The sequence below is a fragment of the Macrobrachium rosenbergii genome, chromosome 40 (assembly GCF_040412425.1).
Source record: "Macrobrachium rosenbergii isolate ZJJX-2024 chromosome 40, ASM4041242v1, whole genome shotgun sequence".
In the NCBI taxonomy this organism is placed as follows: Eukaryota; Metazoa; Arthropoda; class Malacostraca; order Decapoda; family Palaemonidae; genus Macrobrachium; species Macrobrachium rosenbergii.
In genome coordinates this window covers 28,715,166-28,736,053 of record NC_089780.1, presented here as the reverse complement: position 1 = coordinate 28,736,053, position 20,888 = coordinate 28,715,166, and the positions used below count along the sequence as shown (strand labels likewise).

The 20,888-nt window shown below is 46.0% G+C and overlaps 1 protein-coding gene across 1 annotated transcript in view; it reads right to left on the bottom strand.

The window, feature by feature from the left end:
• Positions 1-13,773: 13,773 nt before the first annotated feature.
• Positions 13,774-20,888, bottom strand: part of LOC136826300 (galactosylceramide sulfotransferase-like) — a 36,033-nt gene continuing 28,918 nt past the window's right edge. Inside the window, exons 5-6 of the mRNA XM_067083528.1 lie at positions 18,463-18,690; positions 13,774-14,696 (exon numbers count right to left, since the gene is read on the bottom strand). Of these exons, the coding sequence (XP_066939629.1) occupies positions 14,091-14,696; positions 18,463-18,690 (834 nt within the window). The 3' untranslated portion in view covers positions 13,774-14,090. The remainder of the gene's footprint in view (positions 14,697-18,462; positions 18,691-20,888) is intronic.

Below are 20,888 nucleotides of genomic sequence, written 5' to 3'. Positions count from 1 at the left end.
AACGCCTGCTGGACATCCAGTCCTGCCAGTCCCTGCCCTTGTCACCAAGCCCCAGGGAGCCCGCTATCTGTTCCATCATGCCCCACCAGTACGGTTCCCTCCTGAAGGAGTTCCCGGAGGTCTTCAAACCCGAGCTCTGCCAGATGCCCGGGACTCCTGCCAAACACGGGATATACCACTATATCAAGACGAAGGACCCCCAGACGCACATAAAGTTCCGATGGCTTCCCCCACAGCGCCTTCAGGAGGGCCAAAAGGCCTTCGCAGAGATGGAAAGGATGGGCATATGCAAAAAGGCTCCCAGCCCATGGGCCTCCCCTCTTCACATGCTGCAGAAAGTGGACAGCACCTGGAGGCCCTGCGGTGACTACGGGTGGTTGAACCTGGCAACAGAGCCCGACCACTACCCCCTGCTGAACATGCAGGACCAGACGGCCTCTTTCCACGGGGCCAGGATATTCTCCAAAATGGACCTACTAAAGTCTTATTTTCAGGTACCAGTAGCACCGGAGGACATCCCCAAAACCGCCATCGTCACGCCATTCGGGTCCTACGTCTTCGCCTCCTCCACCTTCAGCCTGAGGAACATGGGCGCGACCTTCCAGAGATTGATGGACAGCATCCTGGGGGACCTGGACTTCTGCGTCTGCTACATCGACGATATCCTAATCTTTTCCAGATCCTGGGAGGAACACCTGCGACACATCCGGAAGGTCCTGCAGCTCCTGCAGGAAAGTGGCCTTGTCGTCAGGTTTGACAAATGCACCTTTGGCGTCGAGAAGGTGGAGTTCCTGGGCCACGAGATATCCCCAGAAGGCGTCCGCCCAATGTCGTCGAAGGTCGAAGCCGTCAAGAAGTTCCCCACCCGTACCTCCATCAGGGCCGTGCAAGAATTCCTTGGGATGGTCAACTACTACAGAAGATTCATCCCGGGGATTGCTCACACAATGGCCTCCCTGACGGAGGTCCTGAAGGGACGTCCAAAGACCTTAGTGTGGGGTCCCAACCAGCAGAAGGTTTTCCTCCTGACGAAGGCCGCCCTCGCCAAAGCAACATCTTTGGCCCACCAGGACCGCAGCGCTCCCTCCAGCTCGGACGCCAGCAACGCCGCCTGCGGAGCAGTCCTGGGGCAGGTCATCAGAGGGACCCCTCAGCCCATCACCTTCTTCAGTAGGAGGCTAAACCCCTGCTGAGTCCCGCTGCAGCACCTTCAACCGAGAACTCTTCGCAGCATACCAGGCGGTATGGCACTTCAAGTTCCTCCTGGAGGGGATGCCCTTCACAATCTGGACCGACCACCAGACGCTGGTCCACCCCTTCACGAAGCTGGGGGAAGCATGGTCCTCTAGGCAGTAGCAGCACCTCGCAGCCATCATGGAGTTCACCTGCACCATCAAATACCTCCCCAGCAGGAAGAACCCGGTAGCTGAGACCCTCTTGAGGATCGAGATTGATTCCATACAGCTCGGGATCAACCACGATGACCTCCACCCGCGAACCAGCATCTGACCCTGAGACCCCAGCCTGCCGTACAGCCGTCACATAGCTGAAGTGGAAGGATGTGCCCTTCAGCTCAGGAGGATCAACATTACTGAGCAATGTCAGTACTGGATGCCCCCGTCCCCTGGTACCCGCCTCCACTTATCGGCTGGTCTTCATCATCATCCATGGCCTATCCCACCACTCTGGAAGGACAACAGCCAGACTGCTGATGGAGAAGTTTGTCTGGCATGGCATACGGAAAGACGCGACGGTGTGGGCAAGACAGTGTATGCAGTGTCAGGCAAGCAAAGTGAGACGGCACACCGAATCGGAAGTGGGCGAATTCCACCCAGCCAAAGAGACACTTTGGTCACATCCACATCGACGTAGTAGGCCCTCTTCCCCCATCAGGAGGAGCCAGATACCTTCTGACAGTCTTCGACCACTCCACCAGGTGGCCCGAAGCTATTCCCATGGAAGAAGCCACCTCCAGTGCATGCGCAGAAACCCTCCTCTCCAGCTGGATCAGTCAATTTGGTGTCCCAGACGACATAACAACAGACAGGGCACCCGCTTTCCTGTCTGAGCTGTGGACCACCCTGGCATGCCTAATGGGGACCACTCACCACAGCACCACCACCTACAACCCCGCAGACAACGGAATGGTGGAAAGGTTCCACAGGTCTCTGAAGGCGTCCCTCATAGCTCATTGCTCATCCGAAAACTGGAAGTACCAGCTACCCTGGGTCCTCCTCGGGTTGAGAACCGCCCCCAGAGCCAACAGCAACCCCTCCTCAGCAGAAAAAGTCTACAGGGAGACTCTGGTAGTCCCAGGGGAACTCATTGCAGAGGACAGGGACGACATAGGGACGCAGAGGCTCCGTGACACGGTTGGAAATTTCTCCCCCTGCCAAAAGACATTCACCGACAGGACGTCCCCCTTCATGTCCCCCGGGCTGTCCTCCGCCACCCACGTCTTCGTCAGGGACAACGCCGTACGCCCACCCTTGACTAGACCCTACAGAGGACCTTTCCTTGTACTGGAAAGGAACAAGAAGGCATTCCAAATATCCATCCATGGGCGGGAAGACTGGGTGTCAATAGATCGTCTCAAACCTGCATTCCTGGAGGAGGGCAACGGAGGTGGACCCCAAGACCTCCCGCAGGATGCTGACAGCCCCTCAGACAACCCCGGTCGCAGGAAGGTGTGGGCGTCCCCAAAAAGCCCAGAAACCGGACAGAAAGGCACCCCAACAAACCACTGCAGAGGACACCAGGGAAGGCAACCACCCTCTCCAGTTGGCATCGAGAAAGCGAGGCCCTTCGTCGCCCCAGCAGATACCTGGTTTGATAAGACGTTGCCTCTGTCTTGGAGGGGCGGTTATTGTAAAGTCCCCGCTCAACGCCTTCTCTGTAGAGAACATCCCGTTTTCTGCGGTGCCTTCACATCGACCTAAGGTCGATCGGAATATATATTTATCATCATAATTGTAAATTGTATATATGTTGTCTTTCTAAACAATCATGGTTTATGTACAAGTAACGAGTTATTTAAGTTATGTGTCAGACATTATTGATCACTATGTTTTCTCTATGAACCTGTCTTGTTTTTGTAAGAAATAAGTTTGCCCTTAGGTCACCTGTAAATCTTTGTACTAGCGGTCTCTGCGAACTACGCAGATGTCCTCATCCCGCTTTATAACCAGCTCGCTTTCATCAATAAACCAGCAGTACTTGTCTTCCTGCTCATTATTTCGCACCTTTCTCACATCAGTTTTGACTAAGAGCAAATAATTTCCCTTCAACAGACATTGTTTGTCTCAGTCCTATTCTGCCAAATTTAGTTTGGGTCTAAAATTTTCTCATTTGCTGTAAGTTTATTGCTGGTGAATAAGTAATGATTTGTTCTCGCCTCTTAAGTTATGCCTTCCACAAACCACCAAAACTTGACATTGTTCGTAAACTTGATCTGGTCTCCAGACGTTTCAGGCTTGACATATACCAGAGAAATTGAGTTGCCAATTATACACACATCTTTCATTTATGCATTATGACGGTTGCGTTGCCCAATTTGCTTTAACTCATCCTTCCATTTTGTTGTGCCTGACATTTTTCTAAGGGCTTTTATTTTCATGCGTTTGTTCGACAGTCTTTAAACTCTAATGGCTATTGACGTAGCTCTCCCATGCTTTGTTTACTTTTGATCATCATCTTCGATTTTTATTTTTGGAGACCCACCTTTCAGTCCTCGCCAAGTCCATCTGTAAAGTCACCAATTCGGCGCCAGGATAGTGTTTCGGCGGCGCCATTAATTAAGTCTCCGCTGAGCTTGTTTTCTTTGGTGACTTCCCGTTTTCTTCAAGCTAAATTAGTCACGCCTAAAACGTGCCAGGTCACGCATTTTTATCATTTTTACTTTATGGTATTTATACGAATGTCACACATTGTGTATCACATGTTTCTTCATTCACAGGCATCAAGACTGTATCTATATTGTGTCTCTGTATGTTTCGTATTGTAATTCGTACTCGTTCACTGCATATTATTGTTTATTGTTTCGACCTCAGGTCACAGTCAATTCCATTGTCTCTCACGGCCCAAGCGTCAGTCGGCCGCAATATAAGCCGCCTGGATCTGTAATAAATCAGCAGTAACCTTTACCTGCTCGTTTCTTTGACACCTTACAGTGGTGACCCGAGTATCCCGGAGCCATTAGCGACTCACACGGCGACTCAGTCTTGGCTCCAGGATTTCTCCAAAAACGCTCTTAGCGGCCTAAACACGGCACTGTAACCAGCGTTTGAGCGTGCTGACTCTCGTCGGCGTACCACCAGCGTCACTAGCGGAACCACACGGCGCACGCAAAGTGCGCATTGACGCGAGTATCCTACTCCAGTAAGGGGGTCAAAGAGCGAGCATGGACGCGGATATCCTCCTTCATGCAGTTAAACGCGACCCCGCGACTCGAGGTTTACCTACCTCCCATCGCAGCCGCGCCGCCCCGCGCCTGGCCCTCCCGCAACTCCACACCAGCGCCCAACACACGACGGCCGGGCAACACAATCGCGGGCCGCCACCACCCTAAAGCTGCCGCCGCGTTCGCAGGGCAACCCATCGAGGTGGCTGCGCAGGGTGGAGAGCCACTTCAGAATCGCGGACCTCACGGACGAAAATCCTACAGGCCGACACAGTGCTCAACGCCTTCCGAGGACGGTACAACAAACTCATCTCGCGGGTACCAAACACTCACCCTCACATACAGCACCACAAAAAAAGTTCCTCCTCGGCTTGCTCCCTGCCCATCGCCGAGCGGGCCGCCCTGCCATCGACCTTGCCAATAATCCACGCCACGACCTCGAACCAAGAGACGCTTGGGGCATGGTCGACCTCCTGTCAACACCAGTCTCGGGTGGCACGAACAAGCGGCAGGAGATAAGCCGTACGGGAAATTTTCCTTCGCCAACTCCTCCCGGAAGTACGCAACCAGATCGCGCACCCCACCACCATGCCTGTCGAGGACCTCATGAGGCGGCACAACACCTCACAGACTCCGTCAAGGCTTCAAACGGCTAAAACCGCCACTCAGCCGGTCAGCTCCGGCCCAGCCTGAAGAGGACGAGAGCAGCCCGTCAACGCCATCGCCAACAGACGTCCACCAACCACAGTAGACGGTGGTCCCCGGGCTTCTGTCGCTATCACAAGTGGTTCGGAAAGGACGCCCGAAACTGCCTGCCGCCCTGCTCGCTCAACCGCTCAAAAAGCGGGGGCGGCGGCCAGCAAGACAGGCCGCCATGGCAGCCGAAGAACCAGGGCCTCAAAAACAGTAGGTTTCTACGTCCGCGACACCGCTCTCCGGCAGGATGATGCTGGTCGACACAGGAGCCTTCAAGTCGGTCTTCCCAGCATCCAGAGAGGACCGCAACCAGACACCAGACCCGCCGCCTTCCTGACGGCCGCCAACGGAACCCCATCCTCTCCCTACGGCACCAGGCTCCTGTCGATCTCCATCCTTGGCCAGAGTTACTCCTGGGACTTCATCGTCAGCGACGTCAGGAACCCCACTCCTGGGGGCCGATTTTCTGGCGCACTTCAGTCTAGCTAGTCGACGTGGGCGCAAGCGCCTCCTGGATACCGACTCCTGCTGGTCTCTCCCTTTAACGGCGGGACCCAGACCCACCATCAGCATGCCCGCCGCCCCCACCAGTACGCACACCTTCTGTCGGAGTTCCCTGAGGTGTTTAAGCCCGAGCCGCCAAGTCCCCGGGGCCCCAGCCAAGCACGGCATATACCACCATATAGTGACTAAAGGGCCCCGACACATGAAGTTCCGCAGGCTTCCCCCTCAGCGCCTTCAGGAGGCGAAAAAGCATTCGCGGAGATGGAACGGATGGGCATCTGCAGGAAAGCCTCCAGTCCATGGGCCTCCCTCCACATGGTGCAGAAACCGGACGGCTCCTGGAGACCCTGCGGCGACTACAGACGGCTCAACATTGCAACGGAGCCCGACCACTACCCTCTGCCCAATATGCAAGACCTTACGGCCTCCTTTCACGGGCCAAAATATTCACTAAATTGACCTTCTAAATCTTATTTTCAGGTACCTGTTGCGCCAGAGGACATACCAAAGACAGCCATCATCACGCCCTTCGGGTCCTATGTGTTCGCCTTCTCCACCTTCGGCTGAGGAACGCCGGGCCACCTTCCAGCGGCTCATGGACAGCATCCTGGGGACCTAAAATTCTGCGTCTGCTACGCCGACGACATTCTCATATTTTCCAGGTCTCACAGCGAACACCAAAGGCACATCAAAGCAGTCCTCCAGCGCCTCCAAGAAAACGGCCTCGTCGTCCGTTTTGACAAGTGTACATTCGGCGTCCAGAAAGCAGAGTTCCTGGGTCACGAGGTATCTCCGACAGGCGTCCGCCCTCTTACATCGAAAGTGGCAGCCGTAGCAAAGTTCCCGACACCCACCTCCATCAAGGCCGTCCAGGAGTTCCTTGGGATGGTAAACTTCTACAGGCGCTTCATCCCCGGGATCGCACACCACGGCCCCCTGACGGAAGTCCTAAAGGTCAACCAAAAGTCCCTGTCTTGGGGACCCAGCCAGCAGCAGGCCTTTTCCCGGGACGAAGGCCGCCCCTCACAAGGCAACCGCCTTGGCACACCAGGATCCTGGCTCCTCCAGCTGACGACAGACGCCAGTAACGTTGCCTGCGGTGCTGTTCTGGAGCAAATCATCAACGGGCGCCCCAGCCCATCGCCTTCTTCAGCAAGAAGTTCAATCCCGCAGAGTCCCGATACAGCACCTTCGACAGGGAACTCCTGCGCGATGTACCGCGCAGTTCGGCACTTCAAGTTCCTCCTGGAGGGGACGCCCTTCACAATCTTCACAGACCACCAGCCACTGGTTCACGCCACGAAGCAAGGGGACGCATGGTCTTCCAGACAGCAGCGCCACCTCTCAGCCATAGCCGAATTTACCTGTTCCGTCAGGTACCTCCCCCGGCAAGAAAAACCCGTAGCAGACGCCCTCTCCAGAGTCGAGTTGAACGCAGTGCAGCTTGGTGTAGATTACCAGACCTTGCCAGGAACAGGCCGCTGACCCAGAAACCCCAGCATACCGCACCGCCATCACATCCTCAAGTGGCGGACGTGACCCTCGCCCCGGAGGCCCCAGTCTGCTCTGTGACATCAGCACAGGCCAGCCCCGCCCCTGGTTCCAGCCTCACGCCGCCAGGTATTTGACATCATCCACGGCCTCACACCCTCCGGCAGGACCACGGCCAAACTGCTTTCAAAAAAGTTCGTCTGGCACGGGTGCAAAAGGACGCCACAGCCTGGGCAAAACAGTGCCTGCAGTGCCAGACCAGTAAAGTGGGTCGTCACACGCAGTCGGGGGTAGGCGAGTTCCCACAGCCAGGGCGCCGCCGGCCACATCCACATCGACGTCGTCGGGCCCCTTCCCCATCAGGCGGATCCAGATACCTCCTCACGGTGGTAGACCGTTCAACGAGGTGGCCCGGCCATGCCCATGCAAGAAGCCACCGCCAGCGCATGCGCCGAGGCCCTGCTCTCCAGTTGGGTTAGCCAATTTGGTGCCCCGGACCACATCACAACCGACAGGGGCCCCGCTTTCCTCTCCGAGCTGTGGTCTGCCCTGGCTCAACTGCTGGGAACCACGCACCACACCACCACAGCGTACAACCCAGCGGCCAACGGCCTGGTTGAACGGTTCCACAGGTCCTAAAGTCATCCCTCATGGCCCGCTGCACCGCCGAGGACTGGAAACATCAGCTGCTGTGGGTCCTCCTCGGGTTGAGGACCGCCCCAGAGCCGACGGCACCCCATCCGCAGCTGAACAAACCTATGGGGAACCCTCGTGGTGCCGGGAGAGCTCGCAGACGGATGATCGCCACTCCCCATCTCTGCAGAGGCTCCGCGACGTGGCCGGCAAGTTCGCCCCCTGCAGGCGCTCATACATCGACAGAGCAACCACCTTCGTGCCGCCACAGCTGTCATCCGCCACCCACGTCTTCGTCAGAGTCGACGCCGTCCGTCCACCACTAACTAAGCCCTACAGGGGACCCTTCCCGCGTGCTGGAACGGAACAGCAAATATCCATCCGTTCCGGCTGGCACTTCCAGGCAGGAACGACTGGGTTTCCATAGACCGGCTAAAGCCCGCCTTCCTGTCGGAGAGTCCCGCAGCGCCGCAGCACCCCTTCCGCCCAAACGCACTCCAGCACGCCCTCACCACCGCAGGCGCCAGCCCTTCCCCCCAGGAAGGGACCGCCCAAACAGCAGCCTCACAGGCGGGAGGCCCCTCAGTTATCCTCAAGGAGCCGCGGCACCCTTCAGCGTCCCACCAGGTACAGGGATTAATCAGACGCGTCCCTCGTCTTGGGGGAGTTATTTGTAAAGTCACCACCCGGCGCCAGGATAGTGTTTTGTTTTCGTAAGAAATAAGTTTGACCTCAGGTCGGCGCCATTAATTAAGTCTCCGCTGAGCTTGTTTTCTTTGGTGACTTCCGTTTTCTTCAAGCTAAATTAGTCACGCCTAAAACGTGCCAGGTCACGCATTTTTATCATTTTTACTTTATGGTATTTATACGAATGTCACACATTGTGTATCACATGTTTCTTCATTCACAGGCATCAAGACTGTATCTATATTGTGTCTCTGTATGTTTCAGTATTGTAATTCGTACTCGTTCACTGCATATTATTGTTTATTGTTTCGACCTCAGGTCACAGTCAATTCCATTGTCTCTCACGGCCCGGCGTCAGTCGGTTTTGCAATATAAGCCGCCTGGATCTGTAATAAATCAGCAGTAACCTTTACCTGCTCGTTTCTTTGACACCTTACACATCCAGCGCCATTTCTTCGCCAAGTATAGTTCATAATTTTCTTGAATAACTTGTTCTTTCATGTCACAAAGTTTTCGAGTAGATGAGTGTTTAGTTTTCTTTTAAAAATAGTTCGTGGAACAACTTGCTGAAAAGGTTGCAGCATATTTCAAGGATCTTGTCACACGATGCCAGGTAAGGTTCTTTAAGAGCAGTGGCCAGTGTCTTTATACCAGGTGGGATTGAAACAAGACGTGTATATATAGATATGCCAACACTTCACAAAAAGTTTGATTATCAAAATTAAGAGTCTATCTAAAATTAAGATATTGAACTAAAGTTCCAGAACATTAGAGAAAATGAACGCTTTTATCTATTTTCGACATGGCAACTAGAAACTGTACTATGGGGAACTACACAAAAGAAAGTCTCAGTCACAACATAATTCATGCTTTAACAGTTCTTTTTGCAGTTTCTTTGTTTACAGCAAGTTTCATAACTTACCAAGAAGAGTAAGATCTAATTTAGTTCTCAGAGGGATGAAAAAGATTTCTTTGAACACCATCTGTTCAGTATAAAATTTGTTTCTTTCTCGACTGCTTGGTGTTGTATTCATTTCCTTTCTTCGTTCTGTCCTCTTTATTGCTAAGGTGCTTGTGTCTTTTACTGTATAATTTTGTATCAACCGGGTATTCTTCCACGTACCTCTTACTTTCTGAATAATCCTTTTAAAGGTGCCAACCATTTTTTTATCTGTCTTGTTGGGAGCTAGATGTCTTGCTTCAGAACTTCTTGTTAATGTTTTTGCGGAGAGTTCTGGTAGGTTTTTCTATTCCCATGCAGCAACCTTTTTCTTGCTCACTTTCTCTTATGCCACATCTCTGTGCAAATAAATTGAAAGGCGTCATCTATGTCCAGAAATGAACAAACAAAAACAATTTATCTCTATATGTGTTCTGTTTTACACCTGTTCGTTTTTTATGTCAAAACTTAGCCGAGCAAATGTCTAGGCCCCTGTGAATGATAGGGCAGGAAGCTCACTTCTCTCATTGAGGTAGGCCTTTATGAAATCTTTTCTCAACATAAAGGAAATCAGCGTAGCAGAATTTCGAAGTGTTTTGTATAAGTCTTTATCATAACTAGGGTGGAAAGTCTCCTATTTCTGCTGTTGCATTTGTGCCTTCCATCTCCTCTCTTTGACTAAGTAGCAGGCACCATCTTTTATTCTGCAACCCTTTCCTATTTCCCATCTCATTTGTTCTTGACAATATTCTCATCCTGATTTTAGTAGTTTTCCACTGAGCCTTCCTTTTATCACTGTGCATGCAGTTTCCTGTAACCTTAATTTCGTTGTTTGTAGAAGGCAAAGACCATCTTCCTATCATCTTACCCTCTTTCATTCATTCTCAGTCTGTATCCTAGTTCTGGCCTCTAAAGTTACTTGTGAAGTTTCTGTATTTGGTAGAAAGGCTCTCTCCCATACGTTGCAAGAATTCATATTGAAAGAAAAATACTCAGAACACATCATGACGTTTCTAGACTTGGGGCTCTCTCATGCAGACCTGGTAGAAATTTCCTCGGCAAGAAACATCCCAACTATTGCCCTCCGTCTCTGGACCCTGTAGGTTTGGAAGTCTTTATCTCTTGATAAAAACTTCTTGGGTTGTGAGGTGGGTGAGGTAATGACTTCCAAGAACTCTTAGTAATTTTCATTGCAAAGGAGTGGCCCCGGAAAGAATGGTGTGCGGACAAACTTGACCTCCCAAAATCTTCATCAAGCAATAATTCCCACTGTAGCCAAGTCTCCTCCTTTGTTAACCTTCTGTTGGAAAATTCCATCAGGTTATAGAAACTCTTTCCCTTCGTGCTTGGAGGTCATCCAGAGAGAAACCTTTCTGACAAGGTTGCCAAATGTCTCTGTGCTCCAAACGATCCATTCACCCTCATGCTGCACTAATCCCAGTGGTCAGGGTTTTCCAATTGTGTTGTAGAGGGAAGGTTGTTCCAACTTTGCCAGTCTTTCCTTATAATAGCGGATGATTTCATTTAAGACAAGAACATGATGTCGAGGTCTACTACAAACAACCAAGGGTCAACATCTTTCTTAATCTTTCTTTTACAGAGATTAGGTCTCACGACGTTCCGTGAACTAGGTTTCATTTTTAGTAATTCTGACTGAGAAAGGATGCTGCTAGAAATCTCTCTTAAATGACACTACCATAACCCTGTGCAATCTCAAAACCCTACAAGTTCGTAATGTAGGGATCTCTGTGGAACTTATTTATCTCAGCACCCTTTCTCCTCTTAGCCCTCAGCATACGACAATCATATCAGTGAGCTTCTTGGATTATATCCCCTGCTATAGATGTCAGGCCACGGTGGTAAATAAGTCTTTTTCTCTGGCTTTATTGCCAAACTGCTTATTTATCCAACAATTAGTTTAGTCCATACTATATGTAATACATTGAGGACATCGGTGGGCTTTTCAGAAAAATGCTCTTGCACCCCAGTTGAGTGTGGAAAAGCAACATTCTAAGCCTAATTGCTAGACTCCAGTGCCCATGCTTAGTCTCCAGGAACATAATATCCTCCTGGTTTGGAGAAGCCATTGAAATGTATATTCTTTGCTCCAACATTCAAAATGCATAAGTTTAGACTGGTTGCTCCACCTCGTCTATCTATGTCAAAGACATCTCTCGCAAATGCCTCGACTGGCTCTTCTTGAGCCTGTAATGGCCGATGAAGTAATCAGAGAACTCTCCTTCTTGCATCTCATCATTTTACTCATTATAGACCACTGCCAAAATGTGCTTCCTTGAGGAAGATCTAGAACTTGATTTCCCTCTATCATTCCTAACAAGAGAAAGAACTCTCCCACATGTAGAAACCCACCAGCTTTTGGATCGGACCACAGTAATCTGGGTGTATGTAACACACAACCCAAAAATGAGCAATCCTCCATCTTTGAGTGGGGTGAAGGTGTGAGTGATGACAACATCCCGGTCACTTGCTTAAAAATAGACTCAGCTCTTGTACAGCGTTTGTTGTTATTTCGTAAAAACATACAATTTTAACAAACATGCGCTTGCTCCTTAATGCCACTCTGGAACTCAGATGTTAGAAGAATAATGAAAGGCTCTGTAAATCTCAAAACACCCTGATTCCCTCTACGAGACCAAATATATATATATATACTTTTGTGTTATTTGAACAGTCCTATATTTCATTGGTCTTTTTGTGCCCCTGATAATACAATATTACAATAATATTGATATCAAGATAAAAAAAAAATCATGTCCCCTGAAAACTTGATGAGAGGATTGAAGCTTATGAATGAAAAAGTTACTGAAAGTAATTCAGCATTGAGCTCAGACTCATCATATTTGAAGAAATTCTAGGTTTGTATTGACAGGTACCACAGTAAGTTAAAAACTCTTCCTACAAGCTTAACTTGCCAAAGAGTTACCTCCTCCGGTAGCTCTTCTGTCTGTTTATGCACCTTGTCAACGTAATTTTCATCCTTGGAAATACAACAACCATACTTGTTGAAAATAATCACTTGTTACTCACTGGATGCTGTTGGTTTCTGAATTGGCAATGTGTTCACTGAATGGGTAGACCGATATATCCACGTATGGATCTAGGTGAATAAAGGGGTGTGTTTCTCATGGAATGAAGAAAATCGGGAAAAGGGAGCATTTTGTAGACTGTAGAGGATACTATAAACACCAGAAATAAAAGAAAAGTAATAAAAGTTCTTTGCTCTCGATAGTAGATCAAATACAAGATATGAAGTTAATATTTCGTGCCATGTAGACACTAGAGAACTGGTTTGTTTTTGCTCGAAGTTTATAAATCAAATGTATGCGCACAGTGCTAAAACAGCTATTCCGTTCAGCTTATTGTGAATGGTTGGCATCCTCTAGAATAAAGTTTTACGCTCTAGAATTGGTTAATTTGTGGTCTTTTTGCAAAACTTTAAACTGAAATCTAAATCATTCTTTCTTTGCAGTAATTTTATTTCAGTAATTTTGGCACACCCGGGCAATGAAGACTGGCAAAATAAGCAGCACGGAAGTTTATTGATGACATGATAAGCCCTTAATACCTGACTACTAAAGCAGGCAAAATTTGTCTTTCTCTCTACTTCCTGAGTCAATTAATCTAAGTCAGATCAAGAACCAGATGTGGCGTCACCTCAGGGGGAGTCAGCTTGAAGCAAAATGTACTATGACCAAGGCAGATTTAGGTGGCTATGTCTATCTTGGTCTCACCACCACACTAAAGAGTTGAAAAACAAGACTCTTCTTTCTGTGCTAATAAAGAAATGGAGAAGGGGCCAGGTGGACATCAGTTTCAGGCTTACTATGCGAGTAATGTCCAGTTACCTGCGCTCTTCATGCCATGGTATCTAATTTCAGTTGGGGAGCTCATGAACTCTATGAATAGCAGTGATATACTTTTTTCAGGACTCTGACATCAAATTAAATCATGATCAAATATGCTCCAACTCTGTGGGATTTCCATGCTGGGAAAAAGAGCATTTTCTGGGATTTCAGAGAAACGGCAACTCCGTTGAATATGAGTGTTGTCAACAACAGGTAGAGAACTGTTGATAAAACGCATGTGAGTCTTTGAATACTGCGGCCTTGCTTATTTTGCCTTTCCCTTCAGATGTATATTGAATAGCTCATATACAGACTTCAGATGATCTGTTGCCATCTTTAATTAGCCTCCAACTTTTCATTTTGTAGAACTTGTACTGTTCATTTGGTTCCAACCAGTTCATGCTAGCCTTCAAGAACATTTTTATCAGTCAGTAAAGAATACTGTTGAACATTACAATTTTTAACAATGCCACACGGGACTAGAACACGATACTGATATTTTCTGCTTTGGTCACCCCAGAAAAAAGAAGAAAAGAAAGGTTGGAAAAGACTTAAGATTTTAGGTCTGTGCAAACGTCTAATGGATAATCACAATATCAAAAGGTTTTGGATTTTCCATCGAGTATTTACAAGTATAACGTTCTTGCAGTTTCACAAAGGCACTTGTGCTCTTAACAAGAAAATTCCTTTGCAACCATTAAACAACATACAAAAATACAGCTACTTTTGGATTTGCAACCATGGAAGCCTCGTGCAAAGAGAACAGAGAGAATCTTTTAACTGACGTTGAACACCGAATGTTTTGATGAAAATTTCCCGTTTGATTTGGAAAAGGCAGCAGTCGATGTTTGTCCCATTTCCTTAGAGTTTAAGTCTATGACGGATTTAACGCCCTTTTCTGGTGTAGTCTAACAGCATCGACTAATGACAGCTCTGGCAGAGACAGCATCATGCAATTCTGGCCAGAGTTATTAGCAGTGACGTAAGCATTGACCTGCCCGGAATATTCTTTGTACAGCAACGCCGAGTCTTGACCCCTGACCTCGTGTGCCCCACACTCGGCGAAGTATTCTTCACGTAGGTTGCGAAGTAACGACACCTCCCGGGCCATTCTCCGCGTGCCGAATTCCAACACGGCCTGACGATGCCTCGCTACGAAGTGATCGTACAAAATGACGTCGGCGCTGTTGAGTTCCCTCAAGGCGTAGAGAGTCGCGGGACTGAGGGCGGGCTTGACTTCCCGCCGTCGGGCATTCTTGGTGAAGTAGACCAGGTCGTGGAGGGACCAACACAGCAGGTGCCTCAGGAGAATGAGGGATTCGTCCATGTACTCTGAGATCATCACCAGGTCGAAGAGGCTGTCCAGTTCGTCAATGGCGCTCCGTAGCTCGCTGACCGTTATGTTCTCCGGGTATCCGAAGTCGAAGAGCATTTGGTTTCGACCGAATTTCCCGCCATACCTCGGAAGCTCCATCAAGTCCTGTGAAAGAGGAGTGCAAATTAAATGTAATTTAATGGTGAAAAACATAAAATACTTATTCTGTCATCCTTCCGATCTCTTCATTTTCCGGTACACAGGAGACCAATAATTTAGGAAAGTATTTTCATATATTCAGTATCTATTTCATACCTATTACTTTGACACACCTTTCAAAAAAATAAAAAGCAAATGCTTTCGGAGGAAAAAATACAATAGTCTGTGATGATTTATTTTCGCTCACCTTCATCATCATGATTTACGAGTAAAAAAATGTGGATTTTTTATACTCTTTTTTTTTTTGTTCCATGGACCTGCCTTGAATTCTTTCAATTTTTTGATGTTCAAGTTCTCGAGAGAGTATCGATCTTTAAAACAATTATTTTTAGAGGCTCTTCCAGTACTTAGCACCTAGCGTTTGTTTAGTATATATATATATATATATATATATATATATATATATATATATATATATATATATATATATATGTATATATATATATATATATATATATATATATATATATATATATATATATATATATATATATATATATATATATATATATATATATATATATATATAGAGAGAGAGAGAGAGAGAGAGAGAGAGAGAGAGAGAGAGAGATTATGAAATAATAATCACTATACTTAGTTTTAATGTCATTTCTGGTACGGACTTCGAAACTGTTTATCTACGGTTACAAACTTTTCTTTCTAAAATTACAAGTTTAATTTCCTCAGCATATTTTGTACATTCCCTGATGTTCATCTCAGTCCAGAGCTGCAAAGAGATGCCTTAGTGATTACATTTTAGAGCATTTATGGGGCAGACTGGTCTCAGAAAAAAATATTTTATATAACAGTTGTTAAATATAATGAGGTCATAATTCCTGTTGACGTGTCAACACGAAACATTTTAGAAGTCAAATAGTTGAATTTTGGAAAATACTTTCAGAACATTTTTTTTCGTTAAAGACTCTAACTCAGTTAATTTGATCACATAATTTTTTTATTACATTTAAAAAGATATGGAGTCAAGATCTGATGTGAAATAATAAAAAAACGAGAATATTTAATTTCAGAATTATTTTGTGAAATTAATTCACCTAATTTTGCCCAGTGGCCTAAATGACATCACTACATCATCGTCCCTTCCTCAAAGAGATGTTTGTTAATTTTGTGATGAATCAATTTTTCGGTCATTAACTCCAGAGGTACCGGCGGTAACAGCTCCCATTCATGTAATGATGGTGGTTTCGTACAAGTTTCAACAAGTAGCTCTCTTTGAGATACCTGGTAAAAGAACAAAAGAAACCTAACTCCATTTGATAGAAAACTCAGATTTTACATAATCATCTGATGAACTGAAAGAGCTATGGATGTCGGAACAGGCTCATTTGGTTAGTGTAGACATTAAGAATAAACTTCAGTATGGAATTTGCAGAAGATATCAGAAAAGTACAGTTATGGCCTGAACGTGCATTAAATGTTATCAAGTCCAAAGCCTGGCTGTCAATTTGACTAGTGAATCGCTGTAACTAAGCTGCGAGTCTAAGTTAAGTTATGTATACCTTAGTTTAACCAGACCACTGAGCTGATTAACAGCTCTCCTAGGGCTGGCCGAAGGATTAAACTTATTTTACGTGGCTAAGAACCTATTGGTTACCTAGCAACGGGCCTACAGCTTAATTATGGAATTCGAACCACATTATGACGAGAAATGAATTTCTATCACCAGAAATAAATTCCTCTAATTCTTCATTGGCCGGTCGGAGAGTCGAACGCTGGGCCAACAGCGTGCTAGCCGAGAGCTCTACCCACCCCTCCAATGAAGAACTGCGAGTCTAAGTACTGCTGTGTGCTTATGATAGTTGAATGCATGAAATAAAACTCTGAACGATTTTCTGAAATAACTTTTCCCCAAGACATTTTGAAGCTAAAGCCTCTTCTTAAATTGTAAACCATACACAAAAGATTCATCTTGCATGAATTAGGGACTCATTAGGTTCGACAGTCACTAAGAGAGCAGACCAGAGTGACAGAAAGCATTGTCATTTGTTTACCCCTTTATTTAAATCATGAATTTAATCATTTGCTTATAACTTTTCCCAACGAGAACTTTAAAATGTAGTCCTGATCTGTCCTTATTTTATCTGTAAATGCAATGATCTATGTACAAGCTCTGGTTTTGTCAAATTAAGTTGTATACGTTAGCACAAGCTCTTGCTGACATGAGCAGCCTTAGCAAGCGGGGAGGATTTGTGTGAACGTTTGTTGTTTACTAAAACTTGTCACTTGTATCATTTAGACTTCCAACTCTTAACAGAGAAAAGTTTTGATAAGAGAGGCCTGGATAACGTTCAAGTTCAAGGAAAGGTGTAAAAACAATAAAGATACGGCCATAAAGGCATATGTGTGCCATGATCTGTAGCTTAACTCAGCTCATGCAATCTCAACCATTTAACTTGACTGAATACTCGAGAGCTCCAGTCTTTGTTGGCTGCTGGGAATATCATGGTTCCAAGAAGTAAGCTGGCTAAGTTTGTCTTACTGTTGTATAGCTCGTTATTACACATGAGAAACAGATGCAATAAAACTTCCACAGCATTAAACCATTTTATCCACCTGCACATTAGGCTCATCGGGCAGCATATCAAATCCCCCTAACATACACACACAAACGCACCAAAGTGCCATTCACCCCTGTCTCGCAGGAACTCTTATACTTCCTGGATAGGTTTTCTATCATACTACTACCCAACTCTTTATACATCTTCCCCTACCCTTTCCCCTAACACTTCTGAATTATAGACTCTTTCTGCAGCCTAATATCATTTATTCTTTCAACTTGGCTAAACCATCTCAAAATACTCCGACTCATCCTTTCCCTTAAATTAACCTCTTTACAATTTCTTGTACACATTTAAATATTTCTTACCTTACCAAATCTTCTCATTCTGCATATATATACTAAGCAAATAGTTTCTGTCAACAGTTTCGATTCTTTCATTGGCATTTAGCATCTAAACTTCGCTTCCAAGAAGGGGAGTTGGCTCAATAATTTCCTCATATGTAACAACCTTAACCTCCACAGATAATTCAAGACTTGCCAAATGTTGTACAAGCCCACTGCCTGTCTTGCTTCACCTGTTCTGGGACTCACTTCTCCTCTCATGCTAACAAACCTCATGTTTGATCCCAAATGCTTCTCTTTTCCAACACCCATATTACATTCATTTCTCCATCGTTATGATAACACATTTTATTCTTCTAACCCAACTCTTGCTTGTACCTACTCTCAGTTGAATCCTTTTGAGACTTCCAATCTCCTTTATTAGTTTGAATTTTCTCCTCACTATACTCAAACAGCGTCGTGTTTTCTGCAAACATCAACCATTTCACACTCCATTCGAATCTCATTTTCTTACCCTACAACTTTGTGTCCGCATCCACTACCTTTCCTCTGACTTCTCACACCACTCCATCCATAAGGTAAGGAAGAGTCATGGATATATAACATAACCTAGTCTCAGGTCACTTTTACACAAAACTAGCCACTCCCCTGCCTGCATATTCTCACATATGCTCCACTTCACTGCAAAAACTTTTAATCATTGTCAGTAACTTTTTTCTGTATCATACATCTATATCACCTTCATATTCATTAGTTTCCAACTACCAACCATGTCCTCACAGTCTAATGAGCCTTCCACAAACAAATCTCTCATTCGAACTTAAGTGTAAGCGCTTTCTTCTTCTTACGAACCGCCATTGGAACCCTGCTGAAGACCGACAGGTGCACCCCGTAGATTTCTCCCAGGTGAAAGAAGTTGAAGAGGCTCTCGTAAAGCGCAGACGGATCCCGGACGATCGTGATCCACCGGGTGTCGTTGTGGAGGATCATCGAGTGCTCCGGGACATTCAGGCGCGTGTGGACGGCAAAGATGTCCACTTTGCCGCTCTTCGGAAGTAGGCTTCGAGGGATGAGGTCCACCTGGAATCAAGTAGCAGGTGATTATTACTATTCACATGGAACAAGCACACAGGGGCTACTGACGAAATTCAAGCTTCCAAAGAATGTTCGTTCCAACCTCCCACTTCAGACCCCACACTGCAACAGTAACTGATCATGATACATCGCTGGTGATTTTTTATCGCTCTAGGGGTGACGCAAACCCGCGACATCTGAGTGGCATGCCACGACACTAACCACTATACCAGCCGACCAGTTTGTTTATGCTCATAACGACAGGGCTTATTTCTATGTTTTTTTTTTTCTTGGCATAGTGAAAATGGTGGGTGTACTTTAGCAATGAGAAAGCTGCAAGAAAACCAGGGGGAAAAAAGATCTGGTTCAAACTCCTGTGGAAGCAAATCCTTATCACTTTGAAACGAAACACGAGATGTATCACATTGATGAATGTGTAATTTTTGTTTACTAAAGCAACTGGAGAATGATGTATATTATACATATTTAAGGAGTTTTTAAAATAAACAGTTTTCTATTAAGAAATATATTGAAAGTATTACAGTGACTATTCAATAAACTTCCGAACTGCCTGATGACAAAACAAAAATAAGTAAATAAAATTAATAAGTAGAATGGGCAAATAAAATATTTAAAGAAATTTTACTAGACATACGAATTAATAAGAAAACTGATAAACGCACAAAAATAGTTCTTTAGTAATATTCAAAATTTGCAGGCTGCGTACTTGAAATCTGAAATCGATCGAAGTTTCATGATAAGGTTAGTATCCCGTTGACCTGTCGACCAGAAAGAGGGGTTCCTTACTTCTCAAAGGCAACCCTGTAACACTCACCAGGCCATCACATCTCATTTTTTTCTGCGAAGATGAACGATACTCGAGTAGGTCGCTTCGGTGCTGCTTTTTCTTTAGTGGCAAAGCTACGGAACTAACTCTCTCTCTCTCTCTCTCTCTCTCTCTCTCTCTCTCTCTCTCTCTCCTCTTCAGTGTTGTCTGATTTTTATATCCTTCCACCTTCCATTTCAAGTCCTATAGAGGATAAAGGCTTACGTTGAAATGCGTGCTTCTCGTCCAGTTCAGAATGCCTATAAATGTCGATGTATGTTCAAGAGTCTGAAAAGTGCCGATGGGAAAAAGCGCAGAACCAACAGTTGCTAATTTAGAATACCGTCGGCCTTCGTGCAAATGCTAATTTCGCTCCCCGACCCCGAGTAGGGACGGGAGGGAGCTTCATTACAAACTCACGGCCTGATCTGAACAATTCTACGCGCTCATGCTTTGTTTAGAATGATGAAACTTTTAATTAGTTACGCTCGAGAAGAGGGAGCGACTGAATTAGATTCGGCCTGGGTATTGGATGATCGTCATTAATCTCTCTCTCTCTCTCCACGCCCCCTCCCTCTCTCTCTCTCTCTCAGTCCGTATTAATTCAAGGAACATATTTTCCACGAATGTATGAGATTTTGAACAGATGTTATCAATAAAATTGGTCTAGTTCATAAATTCAGTACTGATTAAGGTAACTGTAGTTTATCTTCTCTCTTTTATCAGCATTTTGGCTGCCCAGGTCACTTCAAACTTCTGGAGATATCGCATGGTTAAAAGAGCTAAACAGAACTTTGATAAGTTATACTTTCTTTTATTTGCGTTATAGTGATGCCTTATAGTTATTTCCCTTTTCTTTTAATGATTTAAGCTTTATTTTTGTCTTATCCATCTGGTTTTAGGAATGTTCCTTTCATTTTCGGAGAGGTTTGCTTTCAGTTTCCTTTCTCGGTGTGATCGACTGAAAGAAATTTATCTGGTAAGTGACCCCGGCCTTATTCTTACTCAGGTTCCTCTTATTCTTTGTCTACAAATGCCAATTGGGCTAATGCTCCTTCGAAGTCACATGAGATTCTTTCCACCTTTTCGGAGAATAAGCAACGCTCTGGGGATACCGATCCTGTATCGATTCTGATTTTCCCTGACGAACAATTTCCCGCCCCTTAGGATGTAACCCTGTGAGGAGGGGGTGGGGGTTAGTGCCGTCGGTGCTCCTCACACGGTGCACTGTAGGCATAACCTGAGGAACTTTTCAGCATCCCTTTGGCCCCTAGCTGCAGCCCCTTTCATTCCTTTTACTGTACCTCCGTTTAAATCCTCCTTCTATCTTACTTTCCACTCCCTGCTAACAATTGTTTCAACATTGTTATCAGCGCTG